Source organism: Camponotus floridanus, unplaced genomic scaffold, assembly GCF_003227725.1.
Source record: "Camponotus floridanus strain SB8 unplaced genomic scaffold, Cflo_v7.5 scaffold37, whole genome shotgun sequence".
Taxonomy (NCBI): Eukaryota; Metazoa; Arthropoda; class Insecta; order Hymenoptera; family Formicidae; genus Camponotus; species Camponotus floridanus.
Window position 1 is genome coordinate 842,772 of NW_020229514.1, and position 22,695 is coordinate 865,466.

Consider the following 22,695-nt stretch of genomic DNA (forward strand, 5'->3'; position numbering starts at 1 on the left):
CATTGTTCACAATGATCACTGTCGATGGTCGCAATCAAGTTTCTCAGAAAAGACTAATTATTTGAAAAGTCTCGAAGAGTAGATTAATCAAATAAATATATCTTTTTAAAACAGACTTAGAATAATGTCCGAATCATAATTTAATAGAATAATGTCCGAATCATAGTTTAATCAAAAAAAAAAAAAATATATATATATATATATATATTTCTTTCTATATATATATGTATATAAATGTTCTCTCAATTATAAATATACACATACATACAACTTATACGAAATTATGTAAATATAATATGAATTTTATCCAATTATTCAAATTTGGATATTTATATTATACAGATAATATAAGTCTGAAATTTGAATTTACAAATTCACAAATTCAGATCCAAACTATCCGAATCATAAAAAAGAAAAACAGAGGAATAGAAAACTAGTTGCAATAATACAATAAATAATACAATAAATAATACAATAAAATAAAATTTATTAACATATTTAAATTTATATTCATTATATACATAAAACAATATATATATAATGTAAAAACTAACAAAGTGTATTATTTCTATTTCATCTACAGATTCGAATAGATCCGGTTTTTCAAATATCAAATATCGGATTTCAAGATCAATTTATAATAGTTTGGATATTTAGTGATTTGAATAATTGGATAATTTTCCGTGCACCAATTATTCTGATATCCGTACATACTATAGCAAATCAGAATTTATCGCCCTAGTCTCAATTAATCAAAATTAATTTGACATTGATATAATCGGTTCTCAGTTATATACATTTGACCATACAACACTGATATTGCAATGGAGGTTGTTACATGATTGATGACTGCGATCGAGAACATTGTCTAAAAAATTTCACGAATTAGTTCTGCATTACTTGTCATAAAAATTTTCAAAATTTAACGTTTACTATTAATATATTATCACACATTCTCTCTTTCTCTCTTTCTCTCTCTCTCTTTCTCGTTCTCTCTTTTCTCATCATATATACTAGAACAATGTTCGCGGTCGCAGTCTAAAAGTGGATAAACATTGAAGAAACAAACAGCGGAAAAGTGAACTTTCGCTGTTCGATATTTCGGGAAATATGTTGATCGCCGTGGTTAATAATGTTAGTGGTATTAATAATCATTATAAATAGAATAATCGAACGTTCGATACGAATTTGGCTCGATTCGCTCGTAACACGAAACATCACAGAAAAATTTTGAATAGACTTAACTCGTGTTCGCTGTCGATTCGCTCGCAGTGCACCCATCTTAAGGATAACAGCATTTTCAAAATATCCGATACAATATCGCTGTGCGAAAACGTCAGTCGACATGAGAGTTGCGCGAGATCGAGTTGCTCTCTTTCTCTCGGTCTCCCGTCTCAAAGATCTCTCTCATCTTGACGTCGTGATCCTCCTCGCAGCGCGTGACAAAAAGGACGGGTCGTAGATGTGCGCGGAAGAAGAATCTCTCTCTTGCGCCCTTTCCCCCTTCAAAGATCGTTTACACCATTCTTGGCTCGGAAAGAAGAAAGGAAAAGACTCGCATGGCGAGATGCAGCGAAGATCCGAGAGAGGAATGAGAGAAGGAAAGACAAAACGCACGGGAAGAGAGAGAGTGGAGTTTCACGGCGAAGGGGAAAATAGTTATCGGACTAAAGGAAGAAAGGAAATCGATTGTGTTTATCTCTTAGACTGTTAATTTGGTCTCGGGGTCCAACGACTCGTAAAGAGTTATTGTATGAAATAATCGGGATGGTCTGAGTCCTTCTCAAACCTCTTCGCCTCCTCCTGCATGCTCTCCTTGATCTTCAGGATGGCCGCCGACTCGGTCTGATCCTGCGAATCAACCAACACCAGGCCGGTTACACGGTAAAACGATCAGGCAAGCCCACCAATTTTGCCCAAAATTCCGCGCGGCGTCTTTCACCAGCGAGATTCGTGGGACTCCCGGTAATCGCGCGACGAAATTTCGATCTCTCTTATCAGGCTTCCGTGATAACATTACTCGCTTCTTCAATTCAACTCGCGAGGGAGCCGGACGAAACCGAGAAGTCCCGCGAAAAAGTTCGGTCTTCACCCATCGTGCGAAAATGCTGGCCGGTGAATACGCGTTAAAAGCGCGTGATGGCGGTGCGTCGTGAAGGGGCCGGGCTCGTGAAAACGAAAAACTCCGTAGGAGAAGACACTGGGAGGTGTCGGTCTCGTTGTCGGGAATCGAAAGAAAAGTGGGGCTTAAGGTACTTGTTTGCTTAAGGGTGCTCTGACCCACAACACATGGACGTTACGTAAGATAGTGAAGCCCGTGTCGAGCCGAAAATAATACATAGCAACATAACAATGATAATGATGATGATAACAATAATAATAATAATAATAATAATAATAATAATAATATATAATAAAATAATAATAATAAAAAATTTATTAGCGCTGCCTGCCCCCCCACGCACGCACACCTCATCGACTATAATAGGTAGTATAGTGAAAAAAAAGGTACTCTATAGAGAAACTCGACGTGTCGTCCTTCACATACTTATATTTTTCTCCTCTCTAGCGGAGAAAAACTCTTTCGCCTTCTTCCAAGTTTTTTTTATCTCGATACCGATTTTTTCCCGATCTCTCGCAATCCATCGATTCGCTTTGCGCTGACGCATCCATGTGCTACAGGTCAGTACAGGCTAGTACTATATACAGCTATCATTCTAATCCGGTTTTTCTCATAGTAGATATGTATAAATATTTGTATTACGAAATATAAAGTAGTTCTCTCAACGAAAGTGCAACATCGATTAATGACATCGATTAATGTGTTCCACAGCCGCAGCAATAGTGAATAGTGCAACGTTTCGATTTAAGTGTCAAAAGTGTCGGAAGATCCAGGAAATACGTTATGTATATAGAATAATTAGTGATTTACGTTAAAAAAAAAATAACACTGATCGCGTACTAATCGGCTAATGGAACGATCAAAGCAAACAAATGAAACACAAGTGATGTATGTGTGTGATTAGCACAAGTGCAAATACACGGAGACAGATAGTTATATATAAATACTGATGATAGCCAGCACCCCTCGGATTGAATCGTAATAAATAAAAAAGAAAAACGCAATAGTCTCAGTGTAACAGGATTACATTTATTGTCTCGATCTCCCCTGCCTTAGGCATATACTAATTATGTTACCATTCAGCGATAAGAGTTCGGCTTACAACGAGGAATAATATCAAGTAAATTGGCATTAAGGGTACCAAACTATCTCTCTTTCGCGAATCTCTACGTTATTTCCAAAATTGATCATTCTCATATCGCGAGAATCAATCTTGTTGTTCTCCAACATACTCGAGAAAAACAACTATCGTGAAATCGGCATCGCACACTGATTTCCGAGACTCGTCCCGGGACCGGTCGTGTTCGAGCTTCGTACCCTCAATGCGCCGCTTCACCGAGCTTTTCCTTCACTCATTGATTCGTGTATGTATGATTAAAAAAGAAAAGATTGTTGCGATTCTCCGTACAAGCGCGTGTACTTTCTTTTCTCTGTTTGACAGGTGGGTTTAACGGCAAGACGTGAACTCCGGGATATCGGCAAGCAGCCTCTGCAAGGCTATCCTGCAATATCTCTCGCAAACAATTTCGCAGATTGCAAGCTTTATGTGTGATTGTAAGATAAATAATTAATTACCCGTCACCACGTTTCGCTAGTCGCGATCACAACTTTTGACAACGACCAAGTGATCGATGAGACGAAAAGAAACTCGCGCGATTTTTCGCTTTCCTGGGGACAGTATCAAACTATGTACTTACACATCTCGCAACAAATGTGGCGCAAATGATGTAAAGCAAAAAAAGAAACACACCCTTTTTTATAGCGATCAATCTTGTTAATCCACGACCCCAAGTCCAAAAAACGAAAGCGTTAAGAACGCTCGGCAACGTTCAGCGAAATAGCTTTTGTAACAACGAGCTCTTTTACGAGACAATGAAAGAAAAAGCCTGCAAGCGCGTCTTGCCGTCGATCCCAGAGCATGCACACTTGCGCATATGCACATTCGCTCCTTCTCTTTTGTCTCTCTTTCTCTCTCTCCCTCTCTCTCATCCACATTCTCTCCGTGTATCTTTTTTTTTTTTACATAAAATTCCATCAGTGTTTTTCTCGGCACTATAAGTTAAACATAACTAATAGCAGCACAGTATAGTCCAGTACTGACCTATAATCAATGCGGACGGATGGATTCCGGGAATCTCTCGCCTCTCACCCACATCGCATTATCTTCCGTTTCTCTATCTATACTCGCTCTTTAAAGGTTCAGTACTCGCACGTATCTTATGTTCATACAAAAATATTAACATTTGCATATATATTATATATTTATATGTATATCTATGCGTGTATACATATATATACACACACACACATATATATATATATAAAAAATCTTTTATACTTTCTCTCTACCATGGTTAAACTATAGTAGCAGTAGACCACTCGCCTCGCAATATTGCGTAACTTCGAGCTGTCGAATTACCGTCCGCCGAGAAATCCGCCCCTCTATTATTGTACAATCTTATTAATTAGCTACCAATATATAGGAGATGAAAACTACGATCGATTACTTACACGAATTATCATCGTTGTTTGAATATAACCGAGCGTAAAAATAGATTAAGAGAATTCTGTCTTTATAAAGATTCTTTCTTTTCGTCCTACGAATATGACAATAAAAATTGAGCAATCCGACAAACTTTACATATTTTGTACAAGAACGACGGCGAAACCAACGTAACGTTGACCGATTCTACATAGATTTTCAGAGAGAGAGATCAGATTTAAATAGGAACGATTTTAATTATCGCATTTCTATTATCATATCAACAGTAATTATACTGTTACGAAAAAGTTGTTAGAAGCACGACGCGACTCGTGTTTAAACATTAATCACATTAACCCGAAAGAATTTGAGTAGAGAGAGAAAATTCAATCGAAAATGTTGGAGATTCTACGCGAGCTTCCCTCGTTCTGACTGATTAATCGTTTTCACGTACGCGTTTGCGTCGATTTTTTTGTGAGCAAAAATCCGCGTATCTTGTAGACGACGCATAAAGATATTGCAATGCTATAAGAAGGACAAAAGATGTCTGCTCCAACTGTCGAGAGCAAATTGTGAGCAAACAAGTGGAGGGATTCGGTCCGAGCTTGCCTAGACTATTCACCTCATTACAGAGTCTCATAATGTCATTATATAAAATATATAGAAATTAAAACTACAAGAGATTCACGTGAATGCGCGGCATATATCCTTGCCGTAAAATTCTTTTGCGCATTAAATTGTTAACTCTATAATGCGATGAAGAACAGGTCAAATACCGATACAGATTAGCGCTGTCAATATTCAACGATTTCAGATATTATTCCAGTTATGCAATTATTTTTTTTTACTTCGAAATAAACAGATAATATTTACATGAAATATTTTCCAGATAAATTAAATCAAAATTTTTTGCTAACTTTCAATATATGAATATATATTGAATATTATGTGATATTATACGTGTATCTAAATGCATGTTTACATTCTGGATATAAAAAATATAGACAAATATAATTTAAAATTTAAAACTATTCGTAAACATATTGTTTTTAATTAAAAAGTATTAATAAAAATTCGGCGATCTTTTAAATATCTGATACTTGACGATTTTTGGTACTCGGGTAATATTCGCGAATTTGGATATAACGAATAGATATCCAAGTAGCCAGACGTATATTGGCAGCACTAATATAAAGCAGAGTGTGTGTAGTGAATTTAAAAGAGATAAAAAAAAAACAAGAGCGATTGATTAATTATGCGATTAGTAATCACAGTAGCAAACTGTTATGTATGTATGTATATCCTATTCATGTAGGCAAATCGCCATATAAATGTGTATGTGCATGTATATGTGTATACGTATGTGTATGTAATATCCCCTTGTAACAATCTTTACGTAATTTTTCAGGCACCTTTGCTTATGATCTAATTGTCAAAAAAATAAATATAAATAATAGAAAATAATCTGCTAAAAACTCTTAAGTAAAATATTTGCTAACATCCATAGCAAATTAGAGATATTATCATAATATCATAGTAAAAAAAAATATATAAAAACGAATATATCTAGTCTTGCAACCTTCTGAGTATTTGAGAGAAAGCATATACATACTGTATTCCTACGCGGCGAATCGCACGTGTATAATCATTGTTAAAGTATCTGCGCCGTTTAATAGTAGTAGTAGTAGTAGTAGTAGTAGTAATAGTAGTAGTAGTAGTAATAGTAGTAGTAGTAGTAGTAGTAGTAGTAGTAGTAGTAGTAGTAGTAGTAGTAGTAGTAGTAGTAATAGTAGTAGTAGTAGTAGTAGTAGTAGTAGTAGTAGTAGTAGTAGTAGTAGTAATAGTGGTGGTAGTAGTAGTAGTAGTAGTAATAGTGTAATGAATGAGCGCTTAAGTGCTAACTCTAATCGAGTAGGACAATCAATAACGGCCGCACGTTACGCCGCGTCTGACACGAATATTTCTTTCTGTTCTTTCGCTCTATAACTCGTTATGAGCATAAGAGCCCATTGACGAAATTATATTATTATGTGCCGGATAAAGAAACTAGCCGGAACGCACCATGGAATACGTGAATACGCAGCGAGTACGATGCTTTTTTCTGCATATTATGTATATATATACCGGCACCACGTGTAGAGTCTACGGCATCTACGAACTCGGGGCTGGCTCCAAGGCGACTTGACTTTTTAAAAAAACTGTCGAGAATACAGAGAAGGTGCACGTACGTGATTACTGATAACTTTCTTCAATTCGCAAGGAACATCTGCGACGCCGCCACTTGCGAATTACAAGTTTTGCAAAATAATAACGAAGATTGATACATTTTTTTATTACTAATAGACTATTCTGTTTTAGGTACAAAACATATAAACACATATAAATAATATCTTGGAAGAAATTTTTGTATGAGAAATACTAAAAATTGTGTTTAAAAAAATTTTTAAATATAAAAAATGTTATTATAAATAATTAGAAAAAATATTTAATTCAATAGATAATTATCGTTTCAGATATAGATATATATTTTTCGAGTTGTATAATGACTTTAATTTCTCAAGTACGAATACTTTTGCTTTGGCAAAAGAATCTTATTCATTTTCAATTATCATGCAAATCAACAAAGTTTCAATAAAATCAGAAATGAAAGCGTCGTGATTGTTCCTTGTTATCCTACCGATAATCTTATAACAACATATAAGATCAGCATGTAAAATTGTTCACGTGATTCAATCAAAGGTTCGGTTATTTTGTCGCACGAGAGTAATTTAATATCTCATTTTATAAAGTACGCAGAAAAAATTCAAGACACTCTTAAGATAAAAGATATATACATATATGTATAAATATGTCATCTTCTAAAAAAACTAATACAAGTAAATTGAAACTATTGTATTTAACGTAAATCGATAAAATATCATGTTGAAAAGAACAAGATCTTATTTTATACAGGATATACTTTTATAACTATTTATAACTATTTAATTTAATAATTGTATTCGCGATCTTGTTATGTTATATAAAATAAGATTATGTTATATATAAAATAAGGCACACATTTTAGACTTGTATTATATTAATGTTAAATCTCATCATCTTTCTGCCCACTTTATAACTGCATCGTTAGATTGTTAGTGCGATAGTTAGACGCAGTTTCAGCGAATACGGTTACATGATATATTAGATGCGACCAAATGTAACTGGCTGATTAAACTTGCCAAAATACCATATAACACGTGATTAAACAAAACACCTTTTTCGAAAAATTTATAGGGACAAATGATATTCTGTAATAAAGCATTAACAAACAAGCCTGTTGGAGCGAGGCTGAAGATAAAACCCTTTGAACGTGTGACTGAACCCATATTATTTTAGCAAAATACGTGAAATATCCGCCGTACTGATAGAAGCGCTTGTGGCTGTTAATTGAGATAATTAGAAGGGCGACAAGTTGTAACATGAATCTATATGCCATATATATAAAAGGACAATAATATAAAAAGATAATAATTTAAAGTTATTTCAATATTAACTTTTCTCTCTCTCTTTCTTTCTTCAATAAAGTGCATGGACAAGAGAAATGATTTATCAGGCAGAAAAATCGGCATACAAATCCACAACAACACATCGAATCAGGTTTATTAAAAACAGTTGTTAAAGAACCTGTGCATACTCACATTCTCTCCAGGAGCTCCGAATCCTCCCAGATTATAATCACCCATTCCGCTACCACTATCTTCTCGTGGTGTTCCGGGGCCACCATTCGCTGGACTATTTTTCATCCCATCGAGACCGTCACCGTTTAAAACTGGACCCATTGTATTAGGACCCATGGGTCCCATTGGACCGCCCTCAGGTCCGCCACTCATTGGGAAATCCTAAAATATACAAATATTTTAAACATCATCACTTTACACATTGCTATTTTAGCAAAAAATCTCCAATTGAAACATGTAAATTATTGAATAATAGCTACAGAAAATGATTATTTTTTTTAAATATATAGTGACATGTGTATTATTTAATTACACTTACACCTGGCATATTTCCTCCAGGTACAGGTTTCATCATGGTGTACATGTTTTCTCCCCCACTATTGCTGCTATCCTGGGGGCTAGGCATAATAGGAGTTCCAGGCCCTGGAGGACCTGTTGATCCAGGTGGTCCTCCATAGTTACCCGGTGATGACGACGAATAATTCATCGGCTGTGCATCATCATATAGAGCAAAATTGTATTAGAAATTTTACATTCTTTGAAGTCGCAGTTAAAACTAGATAAAAATGCAAAAAACGAGAAACAAAACTTTATACTGTACCGTAGATGTATTTGGCTGCCATTGTTGTCTACCACCTGGAGCAGCCATGCTCATTGGTGGCATTCCAGGACCTCCTGGTCCACCCGGGCCTAAGGTACTGTTGGGTGGCGGCCCTCTCATATTTGGACCATAACTGCCAGGACCCATCGGACCCATACCCGGTCCACGTGGAGGATTCATTCTCGGATTCATAGGGCTCATTCCCGGCGGACCTAAGATAGTAGATAAAGTTCGGTATATTTGATCGCTAAATGCAAAACTGTTAACGTTTGTTCTAATTCTATGTTAATACTAATTGCTAGTTACGATCTTGTGAACTAAACATTTCGTGAATTTGTAAATTCTATGATATAATAAATTGTGTGTGAGATCGTGTGTACTATCGTGTGCAAGAATATTAAATGTGGATTCAAAGTGCTGAAATTAAGAGTCATGCTTTAGCAAAGTCAAGCTCAAGATAAAAAAGCCGTTGGATGACATGCTGGTCAAACAACTGTCACCACACAAAAATTAACAGTGAAAAGCTCATGCTGAAAATAGAAACAGCATTGCAATATGTATTTTGGGGATGCAAAGGATAATTACAAACAAATATTCAAATTATGTATTCAACAATTTAAAAAAAACAAAATTTAGCTTATTAAATTCTATCGTTATTAAATTCTAAGTAGTTATTTCAAAGATGTAAAAGCGATTCTTTATTTTATATAATAATATATAATTATTGAATAATATTTGGATCGTAATTCAATATTTTGTAAAAAAGTACATATATATAATGTGACATTAATAATGTCTTAAACATATTATTAAACACAAATAATCAATTTTTCATTTACGTATAAAATGATCTTAAAAGAGAATTTGTAACTGATATTAGACATTCAAATATAGCTCTTAATTTAAAAACATCCACATACATACATACATACATACACACATACATACATACACACATACATACATACACACATACATACATACATATACATATACATACGTTCATACAAAAAGTATGTTGCTTCAATCTAATATCTACATACACGTATATTACGGTTTTTTTTAATTGAGATGCGCACAAAAGTATCACGCAATTATTGTGTCAAAAAAAAATAAATTCTTTCTAAATTATATACATTATCGCTATACACATAACTAAAATATTTTTTCAAATATTTAATTTTGATGGATTTAATCATGCTGGATGTGCTAAATTGAATGAGCGAATAATTTTGCAAGAGAGCAAAGCCGGTGCAATTATCTTTATTAAAATGCAAATTTTAAAAAAAATAAAGGCAAGGAGGAGAAAAAAATAAAAGTTAGATTTGACTAAATCATGTGAGTGTGTTTTGGTTGCTGGGTTGCTTCCTACCTTGCCACCCTACAAATTCTCCAGCTTCGCCTGAGGAACACAAGAGCACACATTAGTACGGCAGGTAGGTAAGGTCGGGTTCATGGTGGTAAAGCCTAGTTATTTTGCAGTGGTATAGTAGATAAAATTATATTTCGATGAAAAATCTCTAATAACTGTAGAACATACTTAAAAATTATTTTAAAATAATTTTTAGAAAAAGTTTGGGATAAATTATGTTGATGTAATTGTAATTAATTATATAACTTAAATATATAAATGTATACAAGCTATTTATCAATTATAATATAAAAATTCATAATATTTTAAGAGAGTATTTCTTAATCATAAATCGTAGTTTCTCGCATCTATTGTAGATTTTATGAATAATCAATTATTCTTGGAAGGCACAATATCATACATAACAGCACAAATTACTTATTAAGGAAAATAAAAAAAAAATTAGATAAAAGCATGTCAAATAAAATATTCGGTAAAGAGAACCATTGAGAGAGATACATATTTGCATACTAATTACACAAAACTGTATAGCAGTAACAATCGAACGCAAACTACACCACTGCTTGTAACTAGACAATTCAAAAACCAATCCACTCCACATCACAGCAATCCAATCCAATTTAAAATATTACTTATTTGTTTATTGCTGTGTGGTTTTTGGTATGCATGCGTCTATGCCATTCTCCTCTCGCAATTCTCGTCAATGCCAGAAAAAAAGTAATATAACACCGGCATGTAAATGATCTCTTACCTTGCCTAGTAGGATCCATACTATTTGACATCATTGGTTGTCCTGGTGGCTGCAAAAGAAATAAAAATATAGTGCAAATTTACAATATTCCATATGATATTTCTATACTTTCTATATTTAAATTTAAAACATAAGGACAAATTATTAAAGCGAAAATCATGAATAGCACAATATGTCATATATCTTTTTATTTATATATTTCAAGGACAAATTTCAAGATATTTCTTCAATAATAACAAAAATATCAAATAATCAATCATATGGAAATAAATTCTCATATACTCACCCCATTGAAGTCATTGCCCATTTGTGGCATACGTACTCCGGGACGTGGTCCTGCTGGATATCTGGGACCCATAAACTGTAACAGAAAACAATTTCTCATCATATTGATCATGTAATAATCATAGTCATAATTTGAGAGTGTAAATTAAAAATATAAAATGTCTCAGTCATGATTACTCTCTATACACAAAACTGGCTAAATATAGTATAAATACCAGGCAGCCACAATAAGCAATCCGTGAAATGATAGGCCATAAAATATGCAAGTTCAGTCAAGTTCATCGCAGCACATAAATTGGTTATATCATTACATGTATTTTTTTAAGCGCTTTTTGAATGTGAATTACATTTATTATATACCGTAAATATAATGTTTCGCATTATCATAGAAAAATCATGTGTATACATTTTTGTAGTATAGTCAGACATCAAGAAGGAAACAGTTATAGCAATTATGACGACAGTTATGAGTTTTGGTTATGCCATGATATGGTGCGATGACACAGCGGAACAAGTGATCCTTTATGAGTGAGAGTGTATGTGTTGAATGAGGCTTACCTGATTGGGCATCATCTGCGAGTGTGGGGGCGGGGGTGGCTGGGGGTGCTGGGGGGATGGCTGTGATGAGGGGTGTGTGGGCGGAGATGGTCGCATTGTCGAGTTGTTCTGCAACAAGCAACGCAAACGACAGACATGTAGCAACACTGCGATCCAGGCAACAGCTAGACTAGAAGGCTTTTGGGGATGATTGTGTTAATACTATGATCGGTCTCAGCATCTTAAGAGTTACCCGAAAAAAGTTGTAATTAGGAAAATCATTCATATGACGTTTCTCAGTCCATATATTTCTTTTTTTCATAATTACAACTCATGTGAGAGATCGCTTCTAACACTAAATTGTGAGATAAGACATACAAGAGTACGAAAGGATGCCAATCAATTGTAGAATGTACAGCATTGTAGAATGTAAAAAATGAACTTTGTAGGGAAGATATGATGACTCTTAAGCATTATGAAATACCTATTAAGTTAGACAAATCTAAAGAGAGAGAAACTCCATCATTTATATACCATATAATTATTTTTGTCTAATCTTTAATACGGGAGTGACTATTTTGAAGCAATAGATGTATGGCTTTTCCCATTTTCTTTCCCTTTTCCATATAAATTTTATAAATTTTATATCTTCATATTACATATTTATATAATATTTCTATTTTTGATTGTATATTGTGATTTATAATTTAGTATAATTAATGATATTAATACAAATATCATAGTTATACTATTAAATTATCAATCACATAAATTATAAATTTAAAATCATATTTACATTGTTAAACAGAACAATATATATTCATAATATTAATAAAGTAAAATACTGATGTAAAAAATAAAAAATGTAAAGTTTTCATTTTTTGCTTATGTGTGATTGCAAATATTTTATATATATCTCTAGTATTATATCATAAAGTTAAACACAATTATCTTTTAAGATTGTAAATTCTTTCATTTCTTTTTATGTCAATATGTATAATTAATATACAATATATCTATAATAATTGATTTTTATATAAAATTAACGCACTTTTTCAAAAATAATGTGAAGAAATCGCGAACCATTTGTAAAAGGAACTAGACTACACTCTAAGCAGGCTTCCATGTTAGTTATCCCATACATTCTAAAGAGTATAACTTTGGCTGGTCATGTTAAAATATTGAAATTTATATTTGTTATATCTGTAAATATAATAAATCAAAAACAATAATCTTTCTCTAAAATATTTTTAGATATTACTATGACGCATGACCAGTACAAAGCAGTACACTCGTAATATGCTTACAGTATCACAATATATTGTGCTAAATATATTCTAACATCTATATAATCCTCTGTTCGCGTCATATAAAATTTCTAGATTTGCCTTATGCGCCAAGGAGATGAAACAGTGAAAATGGTACAAGAACGCACATACAAGTATTAGATAGAGAGCAGAGAGAAAGTAAGTAACATATATACAGTATAGACAAGCATGACATAAGAACGTCTTTTGAATGTACACTTGTTTCAAAACGAATTGATGACGACTATGGCTTGTACGTGTACATTTATCGATAATATAGGAATACATCAATATGCTTAATTAAATAAATATGCGCTAAGAATTTATAACTCTTTTGTTTGTTTCAAAATAAAAGAAAATGATTATATACAAAAATCGGTTTATTATATTGTCTATTTATATATAATATATTTAAAAAATTTTAATATCACTTAACAAAATTAATTTCATATAAAAGTAATGTAAAGAGTAATTTTAAGTAACATCTCTTTAAATAAAATATTTCTTTTTATTCCTCCTTTCTCTTGATCTACTATGCAAATTAAAACTGTTTTCTTTTGACCTACTACTAGATTATGTTACAAACTTTTTTTATTTTCAATTAGGCTAATTGCATTATGCTTTGAATCAAGTGTAAATTTTAAACCAAGTCTATATGTATGCATAACAATATGTATGAAAACAGATATATGTGATTATGTATATATATATATATATATATATATATATATATATATACATATAAATATTATATTCGATGTTTATGACAGATATGTATCTATGAAATTAGATACATATAAAAGATTAGTTTAAATTTCCTTTGACACTTGTAAATATATTTTAAAAAATATTTTCTTTTCTCTCAAATATCTAATAATTCTCGTGCAAAACCTACTCAAGAAAGTATCTTTAAAAAGATATATTAAGGATGAATATAATATTAATTATTATATTTAATAAATATGAATTAAAATTGAATAAATTTTTCACTAGAAATATTGGAATGCATTTTAATGCAATCTTAATAAATGCAATTACATGATGGCTTAATTAAGCCAAATATATATATATAACGATGATTTTTTTCACTTCATATTCTGTAAGTAAAGATTGAGGAAAATGAATAATATTAAGACAGTTTAATATTATAAAATGAATGAAGACTCACTGGAAAGAAAGCAGGAGGCATGGGACCACCAGGCATTCCATCATTTGGTGGCATCTGACTAATTGGAGATGGGGCCGGTCCAGCATTCTGTAAACATTTTATATGGCATTAATGTACAATATATCAAATATAAGCTTTGTGTTTAGCTTGAAAAAAAAAATATCTTTATGTAAAAGTTCATTAAAAGGATATTTGCAAGATTGTTTTCTCTGATTACTATAATTATTGATACAACATTGATTATATTAATATAACTATTAATATATAAATATATATTAAAGTAGAAAGTTTAAGAGAAGTACATATACATATGCTTAACACAAATATAAATTTAATATAAATTTTTCAACTTACATGCGCAATACCATTAACATTGTAAGCACTGTTCACAAATCCCTGTAACAAGAACACACATTTTATAATTAGTACGCAATATGTCACAAATACTCTTGCATATCTTTTACATTTAAATATTTAAATAGTTAATAATAATTTTCTGCAAGTTATAAAAAAAACATTCTACTATCGTTAACATACACATATATTGTTACATAACATAATTACATAGTCATGAAATGCTTTGGCTTCACTGCTATGTTCACAGGAATCTCTTCTTTCGGGTGCCGCACAGTACAGATCCCAAAAGACACTGAAATAATTTATATTATATTAATTTATATTATATTTTGTACTAAGATATTTTTACGATAAGCAGCTTGTTATATTTTTTAAATTTAATAATATAAAATAAATGAAATAAAAAAAGAAAATATTTGTTTCTTTTTTCAGCAGGAATCAAGGATCAGCCATCAAACATAATAAGTACAAGTACTCGTACTTACCACCACCAAGAATGTAAAAACCCAGGTGGTTCTCCAAGTGTAATATTTTTTTCCCATCGAATCTACAATAACAGAGCAAACAATATTACAGCAAATACCATATTTTAAAATACAATGTACATATAAAAATAATTAGAAAGAGTTTACCCTTATCACATTATTACCTGTAAATTGATTATTACCTCTGACAGGAATGTTTGTGCTGCTTTTTGTGCACCTACATGTAGCAAGTATTCATACACATAGAGTGCCAATCTGAAACAACACATATATAATTAGAGATTTAAATTTTAAATTGAAAACTCCTCTCACACAATTTCAAACAATAATATTCAAATAATAAAAAAATCTCATGTAACGCAGGACCTCGAAGATAATGTGAATACGGAAATCAGGTGAAACGTAATAGAAAGAGCATAGACTCGGAATTATGAAAATGACGATTCTTCGCAACTGGCATTCTTTTTTCTTTATTATCGTTTTAGAAAGCCCGTACTTTACTCGACGAAGCCGACAATCGCATTTCCTTACGAGGCCGTCCATTAAACGTAAACTTTTTTTTTTTAACATCGACTTTCCCCATGGTAGGCAGGTAGATAGGTACAAGCAGTAGGTAGACAGATAGCCATATGACGCGCATCCAAACCTAAAGCAATTCGCGGCGAGACCGGCTTCGCGAGCGACGCGAACATGGCGCGGGAATTACGCCGATTCGCGAATCGGAGCGCGTACTCGTTCAGAGTGACTGACAGCGCGAGCAGATCAATCGCCTTTTACGAGAAAGCGGGTTATGCGCCGCGCGCGCGAGAGGAACCTCGGCTAAGCAATTTTCCAACCGGTCGACTTCATCTCCACTTTCATATACTTCTCGTATCTTTCTTGACGGCCCAAAATTTTTCTCGTTTGCACCCTATTCGTCCTATGATTTTTTCGGTCCTCTTTTTTTTTTTTTTTTTTTTTTTTTTTTTTTTAAATAAAAATTAACACTGCAACTGCAATCATAAACACAGATGAGTTTCTTGCCAATTGATTATTAGTTTCCAATTGTGATTTTTTAATTTTTCATTACAATTAAAGTTACTCATCTTGTAAAAACAGTCGAATAAGATCGCAGCGTGATTTGGATTCAGAATTAATCGTAGTCGATCCTACAGCAAAGTCAGTCGCATCGACAGTTTTGACGGATCGATTCTATTTTTAACGATTTCCCCACCTAATTCTACAAGCTTGCTCGCATTTAGTTTCGCTTTTTCAACATAAAATTAATACATTCAATCTCTTTGACGGGAGAAGGGGCAAAGAAAATTAATGCGAGAGAAATGCGACCAAAGCAAACTTTGAATTAAAAAAAAACATATCCACATATATATAGATTGTCAAAAATGGCTACAATCTGGACTGTGTGTCAATCGATTAATCAAACTTTTTTTCAGCAAAAAAAATTAATTCACCGCTAAGATTCCAACGTCGATTAACTTTGAAAGTATAAAACTCGCGTCATTAGAGCTCCGTTCGAGAGAGTAGAAACTTGGAAAATCGCGATATTATTCGCTCGACATCGTCGTCCCGCGAATCGCCTTTCGGAATTTTATCTCGCGATACCGCGTGCCGATTTATCGCGCAAATGATCAGCCTTTCGTACGTCAAGACTCGAACCAATCTCGAGCGGGGAAAGGGCGGGAAGCATCGTGACGTTTGAACAAGAAGTGGACAAAGGAGAAACGGACGAACAAATCGGCAGCTCGTCGCATCGGTAAACTGGATTAACCCGACGAACCAGGTTCCTCGACGACGTACGCTTCCTTCGAGCAAAAAGAACCGATGATGGCAAAATAAAAAGAGAGAGAGAGAGAGAGAGAGCGATAAAAGTGACAGGAGAAGGGGAAGGGGGCTAGAGGGATGAGAACTGCACGAACGAGCAGGAGCGGGAGAGGGGAAACGCGGAAAAGAGGGAGGGAGGATGTTCGAGAAAAATGGAGTTGCCGAGCGATCAATGGCCGGCGTAGAATTTTCACAATTTCCCATCCTTCCGATTCCCGCGCCACCGTGACATACGTACTTTTCTCTCGCCTGAGAGTCCGAAGGCACGGACGACCCTTTTCCCTTCGCGTACATGGTCGCCGTGGTGGCCGGTCAATCCTTCCACCGTAAACACAAGTGCGCCGCCGTTCCGTTCGTCGATGCGCCGCTGGAAGTCGCGCTCGGCTCGGACGGCCGAGTGAAAAGAACGGGAGATCGGGGACTCGCGCGCGCGCGCGCACGTCCGTGCGTGCGTCCGTCTCAGCGTCTATCTCGCTCGCTCCAACGGCCGATGGTAATCCCTTCGGCGTGCCGCTGCCGTCGCCGCTGCTGCTGTTGTTGTCGCCGCTGCTTACGACAATGTGAGACTCGTGTCAAGCTAAACGCGACGTAGACGGAACTGAGAGAAGGTGCAACTGCTTCGTCCAACGCGCTCTCTCTCCCTCCCTCTCTCTCTCTCCCTCGGAGGTGAGTCTCTTCTCTCTTCGTCTCCCGCCCGCGCGCAGATAACGCGAAGGTCTTCTCCCTCGCGCTTTTTCGTCGCGTCAAAAGTCACGACCAGCCGTCAGCCGTCGTCTCACAGCCGGAGCGAGGTTCCTGTCGCGCGATATCGGAGTGACACGACGCGACGCATCACGGCGTCGTCATCGTCGATTCAGGTGCGTCGCTGACAACGCCTCGTCGCCGCAACCGCCGTCGTCGCCGTCGACGTCCTCATCGTTTCCGCAGCGCGAAGCCTTCCTTCCGTTCGGTCGTCGTCCTTCCGGGACACCGGGTATATTTACGGTGCGATCGGGAATTATACGCGACTCGCTTACGCGCGTCCTATTGTCCCGGATCGAGATCCCGTCACTCGCGTCTCGTCGTCGGTCTCTCACTTCACCGCTGCTCACTTCACCAACCGTCCACTACTCATCGTCGGCCTCGTCTCCCCGCGTCTCCTCGCGTCGCGGACTCGGATCACCGGTCGTCGCGATCGCCGCCGGACGCGGCCTTCGTCTTCGACGAGTCTCGTTTTATCGCGCGCGCTGCTCCGAAGCGTCTCGGCAACACGGCAACGGTGATATCACTGTGTAACCGGAACCGTGGTGTGCGTTGCCATCTACCATCTGCGCGCGTGCGCACGTGCGCACGCACTACTACACACACACACGCGTAAGCGCAAGGATAGTGGAGGGGGGAGAGAGAGAGAGAGGACGGGCTGAACTTACCGTCGTGTAAACACGGGCAAGTTCGGAAGTGTAGCTCGCGTAGATTTCGCACGCGCTGCACGACTACATGCAGATAAGTAGACGGGTAGATACGCCATCCCTCCCCCTCCCCCGATTCTCGTTGCGCTCCGTCTCTTTCGCTCGCTCTTCCCTCTCGCTCCATCTCGCGATCATATCGACGCGCGCCGTCCTTGTCCCTCGCATCAGCCGGGAGCGCGATGCGCGCGCATCGCCGTTTGTTATGTCAGGGTCGTATGCACGAGGCGCACGACGCGGGACCCATGGCTTCCCTTGAGATTTTTTTTTTTCGTGTGTACAGGTGCGAATCGGATCGCGAGTAATGTAATTCGAGATCATTTTACGCTCAATGATTTTTTGACAGGGCGTCTCTCGCGCTTCTTGCTTTCGCCCGAGGGAATTTTCTTAGCTTTGATACGTGACTGACTTTTACCAATAGCGATAATTTCGAATTTATTTAATTAAGTGTATAAATAATTACGTACGAGGAATTGGTATTAATCAATATTGGAACATCGAAGCGAGAAGGGCCTGGCTGCGTAAATTGCGTCTATTTTCTTAAAATTACAACTGAAAGACTGGTCGCGGTCGACTTATTTTTACCTACAGTGTAAGCGTAAGAGTCTCTTGAATTCCTGTCTTATCCCTAAAGGAATATACCTTTCCAGCGTATTATTTTATCACGGTTAACGATACACCGAGCATCGATATTTCTATATAATATTTTGACAGAACTTGTGTTTTTGGCTTACGTAATTTTCTTCAACCTTAAAACACACAATCATAAGAAAGAATTCATTATAGAGTATTCTCTGAAGAAAAAACTGTATATTTGTATCCTCAGTTTGGACTGTATTATATCGAGAAAGAGCCACCAAGCTACCTAAACAAATTGAATTCCTTTTCAGTTTATATGCACTCACACATAGAAAGGCAAGGGTCGCCGATACCTGAAGTGCGATTGAAAAGATCAACGGGATTTTCCGAGAAAGAGAGGAAGAGAAAAAGTTTCAGAAAATCGCAAAAAATATTTTTCCACAAAGAATCGTCGTGTCAAGATTACCTGAGGTATGATAAATCAATGTCATAAAATACTGATTATTGCAAAAATTTATCGCACTTTTTCGAATCTCGCGTTAAATATATATCTCTCTCTCTATTTGACATGTTTGTGACATATGCTATTTATAAACAATATATGTCAAATTATGTTAGAGTAAAAAGTGACAGGTGACTGCGTTAAACTATGCGCGACAAGTTTTACGTAATTTGACCTCACGCGTGAAATAATTAAAGTATACTTAATGTCAGTCTTGCCAGCTTGACAATCTCAGACATGTAGCTACGATAATGAGATCGCTGCGGGATAAATTTGCCGTTATCTCGCTAAGCGTGCGAATGCATTTTCGGCGCGCGAGGATAATTGCGCAAAAATGCGTCTGGCGACACGACAGGATGTATCGCGGGATGATATGGTGTTGGCGAAAAAAACGCACCGATATTGGGATAGGTCGATATTTCGATATCGCAATAAAGGCGCAGGCGTAAAACAAGCGAGAAATTATACGCGAAACACGTCGACGCGGCACATTGTTGAATAAAGGACGAAGTTGTGTCCCAAAAAGGACCCTGCCCTTAACGAGGAACGAAGAGGGCGACACTCGGGTTCGCTCGCTCTCTCTCTCTCTCTCCCGATACGTCACCGGCTGCAACTCGGCGCCCGATTGGAGGACGATCCGCTGCATACACAAGAGCATAATATACACGGTGTGCGCACACCGTCGAGTACTATCGGCGTGCGTACATCGGCGAAGGGGGGAGGGGAGAGAAAGAACGAGAGGTAGGTAGAAACGGGGGAGGAAAACGAAGAGCCGGTACGCGATCGTGCCCGAAGCTCGACGGACGCGACCGATGCGAAATAGTCGACAATTGACGCGATAGAGAGTTTGGCGAGAGGTGCGGGAGGAGGGGAGAGGGCTGAGCGACAGCGGGGCACGGGCGGGAGGAGGCGCGCCGTTCTCTCGGGTGAACCGCTTCCCCTTTTTCAATTTTATCATACGATCGACGCAGGTTGTACGTTCGGATCGGCGTCGTTATTATATGCGAAATTAGACGAAACTCTTCCGCAATTCTTCCTCCCCCCCTGTCCTCTCTCCGCGCGGATCGATCCGAAAGGAAGAGCGTGATAAATCACGCGGCGACGTTGTTAATCCGAACCCTAGAGAATTAACCGAGTGACTCTGGCTTGGAGAACTTTCAAACTACGCATAGTAAGAGGAATATCTTGCGATATGTATGCGATCATGAATACTATCGGAATCATATCTGTCAAAAGATGCACTTTTCGCGCGCATTGTATCCTGAGACGACTCCTTATGACGATAAAAATTAATTTCTCGATGTTTAGCAGCGTGCACGCATGGACGGCCCGGGCACGATTACCTGGGAGGAATTTCTCGAGGATGCAGAGAGATTTCTTGTTGTCTCCGACAGGATATCGGATGGATGGGAGTTTCGCGGGGACAAGGTACTTTAATTACGGTACTTTACCGCGTTACTTTGTATATCGAGTCGCTTGCATATCGACTATAAAATATGCAAATTGGATAACGCGCATAATATATTTGTTAATGTAGCATTTGCAATTATTATTAGTATCGCGTTGTTTGTTAAATACATGAAATTTCGTAATATTTGAACGTATTCCTCAAAATGATCTTACTCATGCGCACCTCGAGCGGATATCGAAGTCACGGGTACTTGAACACAGACCAAGCTTCGAGAAATAAATTTATTGTTTCGACGAAATATTGTGTTCATCGAGATAATAAAAAGAAAATTTAAGATATAATAAAACAAAAATTACGAAATTATTCATAAATCTTTTATCGTCTCAATGATGTTTAGGGTATTCCTGGACAAGCATATTTATTTAAAAGAACCAAGTGTTTCGTGCCGAGCGATTCCATTATGAAAAATGACGACGACGACGATGACGACGACGAGGAATTCCACGTGAAATTTCGAGAGGATCCGCACGAGGTTCCTTCGACGCTCGAAACGCCCCTCATCACCGAGTATCATATCCTGTGGTCCATGAGTTATGGCGTTCCAGTTATTTACTTCAATAGATGGAAATCATGTAATTCATCGTTGATTACAAAAAAAAAAACATAATTTACTTAGCAAAAGATGTGCGCGAAAAAAACATTTGTTACTTTTGTATCACGTTAATTTTCATGGGAGGAATTTTTAATTAAATATAAATCCAAAAAGACACGACGGGACGTTCTAAAATTTCGAAAATTATAGAAATAAATATATAATTTGCGCGGTTGTTGACACATTTGTGCCTCCTGTGTCTCTGTATGCATCGTTTATTGATTATAAACGCAAACGCGTATTCGCCTATTTCGATATTCGCGCAGATATTCCCGTGATATAATTAATCTTGATAACGCATTTTAGCGCTACGGAAATGCGTCATATCGTTTAGATTAATTATTAACGCTGATCATTTTTTACATATTTTGTCAACGAGAAGAAATTGTCGTGAGAGAGAAGGGCTCTGACGTTTTGCATTTTTTTTAGATTTCCCTGGTATTAACCCAATGAGCGTAAATGAAGCGCAAGCGATTCACGATTCCAAATTAAATTACATGGAATTATCGCAAGCGATTCATCCTATCGTCGGGACTCCATTCTTGCAATTACATCCGTGTCTCTCGCAGGAATTGCTACGAAGCATGTCGAAGAGGTGAAAAGCGCGTTGAAAGATAGAATGATAGAAAAATAAAATAAAAATTATTCTACACAAAAATTTTAAACTTAAATGTTTATCGAGAATATTATAAATGTTGCAGCAAGAATAAACTCGTCAGTTGGCTGAGCTGCGTAGCACCCGCGGCCCTAAATCTCAAAATACATCCGGAATACTACAAGCTGACGTACTGCAAAGTCTAGCCATTTCCAATTGTCAAAGAAATAATAAATATTTAAATCGTAGATGTGTCTATGCGAGAATACTCCTCATCAACATCCATCTCCATTTAACGAGAAAAGAAAGAAAGGTATTATAACTTTTATAACGTCAACAGAAATAAGTACTGGTTAAGTGGTCATTTACCGATGACCGGTCATTCATCTGTACCTACACATATCTATATATAGCATCTATTTTATGTCTCGCGAGACTATTTGCGAGGAGCTTAATCTCATCTCCGCTCGCGAGTGTATGCGAATAATTAATTCCGATCACGAGTGT

General features: G+C 36.5%; 2 protein-coding genes across 23 annotated transcripts; one reads left to right on the forward strand and one right to left on the reverse strand.

Annotated features, from left to right (window-relative positions):
* Positions 1-565: 565 nt before the first annotated feature.
* On the reverse strand, positions 566-17,417 carry LOC105253273 (single-stranded DNA-binding protein 3). Of its 8 annotated transcripts, none has more exons than XM_011261191.3 (14): positions 17,243-17,417; positions 15,348-15,438; positions 15,184-15,245; positions 14,906-14,990; positions 14,696-14,737; positions 14,342-14,428; positions 11,888-11,995; positions 11,331-11,405; positions 11,045-11,093; positions 10,294-10,323; positions 8,922-9,133; positions 8,640-8,810; positions 8,282-8,482; positions 566-1,851 (listed from the first exon to the last, which is right to left on the reverse strand). In XM_011261191.3, the coding sequence occupies exons 1-14, from the start codon at positions 17,296-17,298 to the stop codon at positions 1,747-1,749; spliced, it is 1,374 nt and encodes a 457-aa protein (XP_011259493.1). In that variant the 5' UTR covers positions 17,299-17,417; the 3' UTR covers positions 566-1,746. The 8 variants fall into 8 exon arrangements, with proteins under 8 accessions (XP_011259493.1, XP_011259494.1, XP_011259500.1 ...); XM_011261192.3 differs by having other exon boundaries at positions 1,663-1,851; positions 15,366-15,438; XM_011261195.2 differs by lacking the exon at positions 566-1,851 and adding an exon at positions 6,407-6,802.
* Positions 17,418-17,481: 64 nt separating this feature from the next.
* On the forward strand, positions 17,482-22,479 carry LOC105253275 (ubiquitin-like-conjugating enzyme ATG10). Of its 15 annotated transcripts, none has more exons than XM_011261205.3 (6): positions 17,482-17,670; positions 19,340-19,499; positions 20,839-20,958; positions 21,339-21,573; positions 22,023-22,188; positions 22,295-22,479. In XM_011261205.3, exons 3-6 carry the CDS (start codon positions 20,851-20,853, stop codon positions 22,392-22,394), a joined length of 609 nt encoding a protein of 202 aa, XP_011259507.1. In that variant the 5' UTR covers positions 17,482-17,670; positions 19,340-19,499; positions 20,839-20,850; the 3' UTR covers positions 22,395-22,479. The 15 variants fall into 15 exon arrangements, with proteins under 15 accessions (XP_011259507.1, XP_025266876.1, XP_011259510.1 ...); XM_025411091.1 differs by having other exon boundaries at positions 20,842-20,958; XM_011261201.3 differs by lacking the exon at positions 17,482-17,670 and adding an exon at positions 17,774-17,861.
* Positions 22,480-22,695: the final 216 nt, after the last annotated feature.

Bases quoted from the DNA above. Each gene is read 5' to 3' on its own strand.
- LOC105253273 (XM_011261191.3), bottom strand. From the start codon at position 17,298: ATGTACGCGAAGGGAAAAGGGTCGTCCGTGCCTTCGGACTCTCAGGCG. The intron at 11,406-11,887 runs GTAAGCCTCATT...TTTCTGTTACAG, and splicing joins CGCAGATGATGCCCAATCAG to TTTATGGGTCCCAGATATCC. The intron at 1,852-8,281 runs GTGAGTATGCAC...GTTGATTCGCAG, and splicing joins TCGGAGCTCCTGGAGAGAAT to GATCAGACCGAGTCGGCGGC.
- LOC105253275 (XM_011261205.3), top strand. From the start codon at position 20,851: ATGGACGGCCCGGGCACGATTACCTGGGAGGAATTTCTCGAGGATGCA. The intron at 21,574-22,022 runs GTAATTCATCGT...CATTTTTTTTAG, and splicing joins CTTCAATAGATGGAAATCAT to ATTTCCCTGGTATTAACCCA. The intron at 22,189-22,294 runs GTGAAAAGCGCG...TAAATGTTGCAG, and splicing joins CTACGAAGCATGTCGAAGAG to CAAGAATAAACTCGTCAGTT.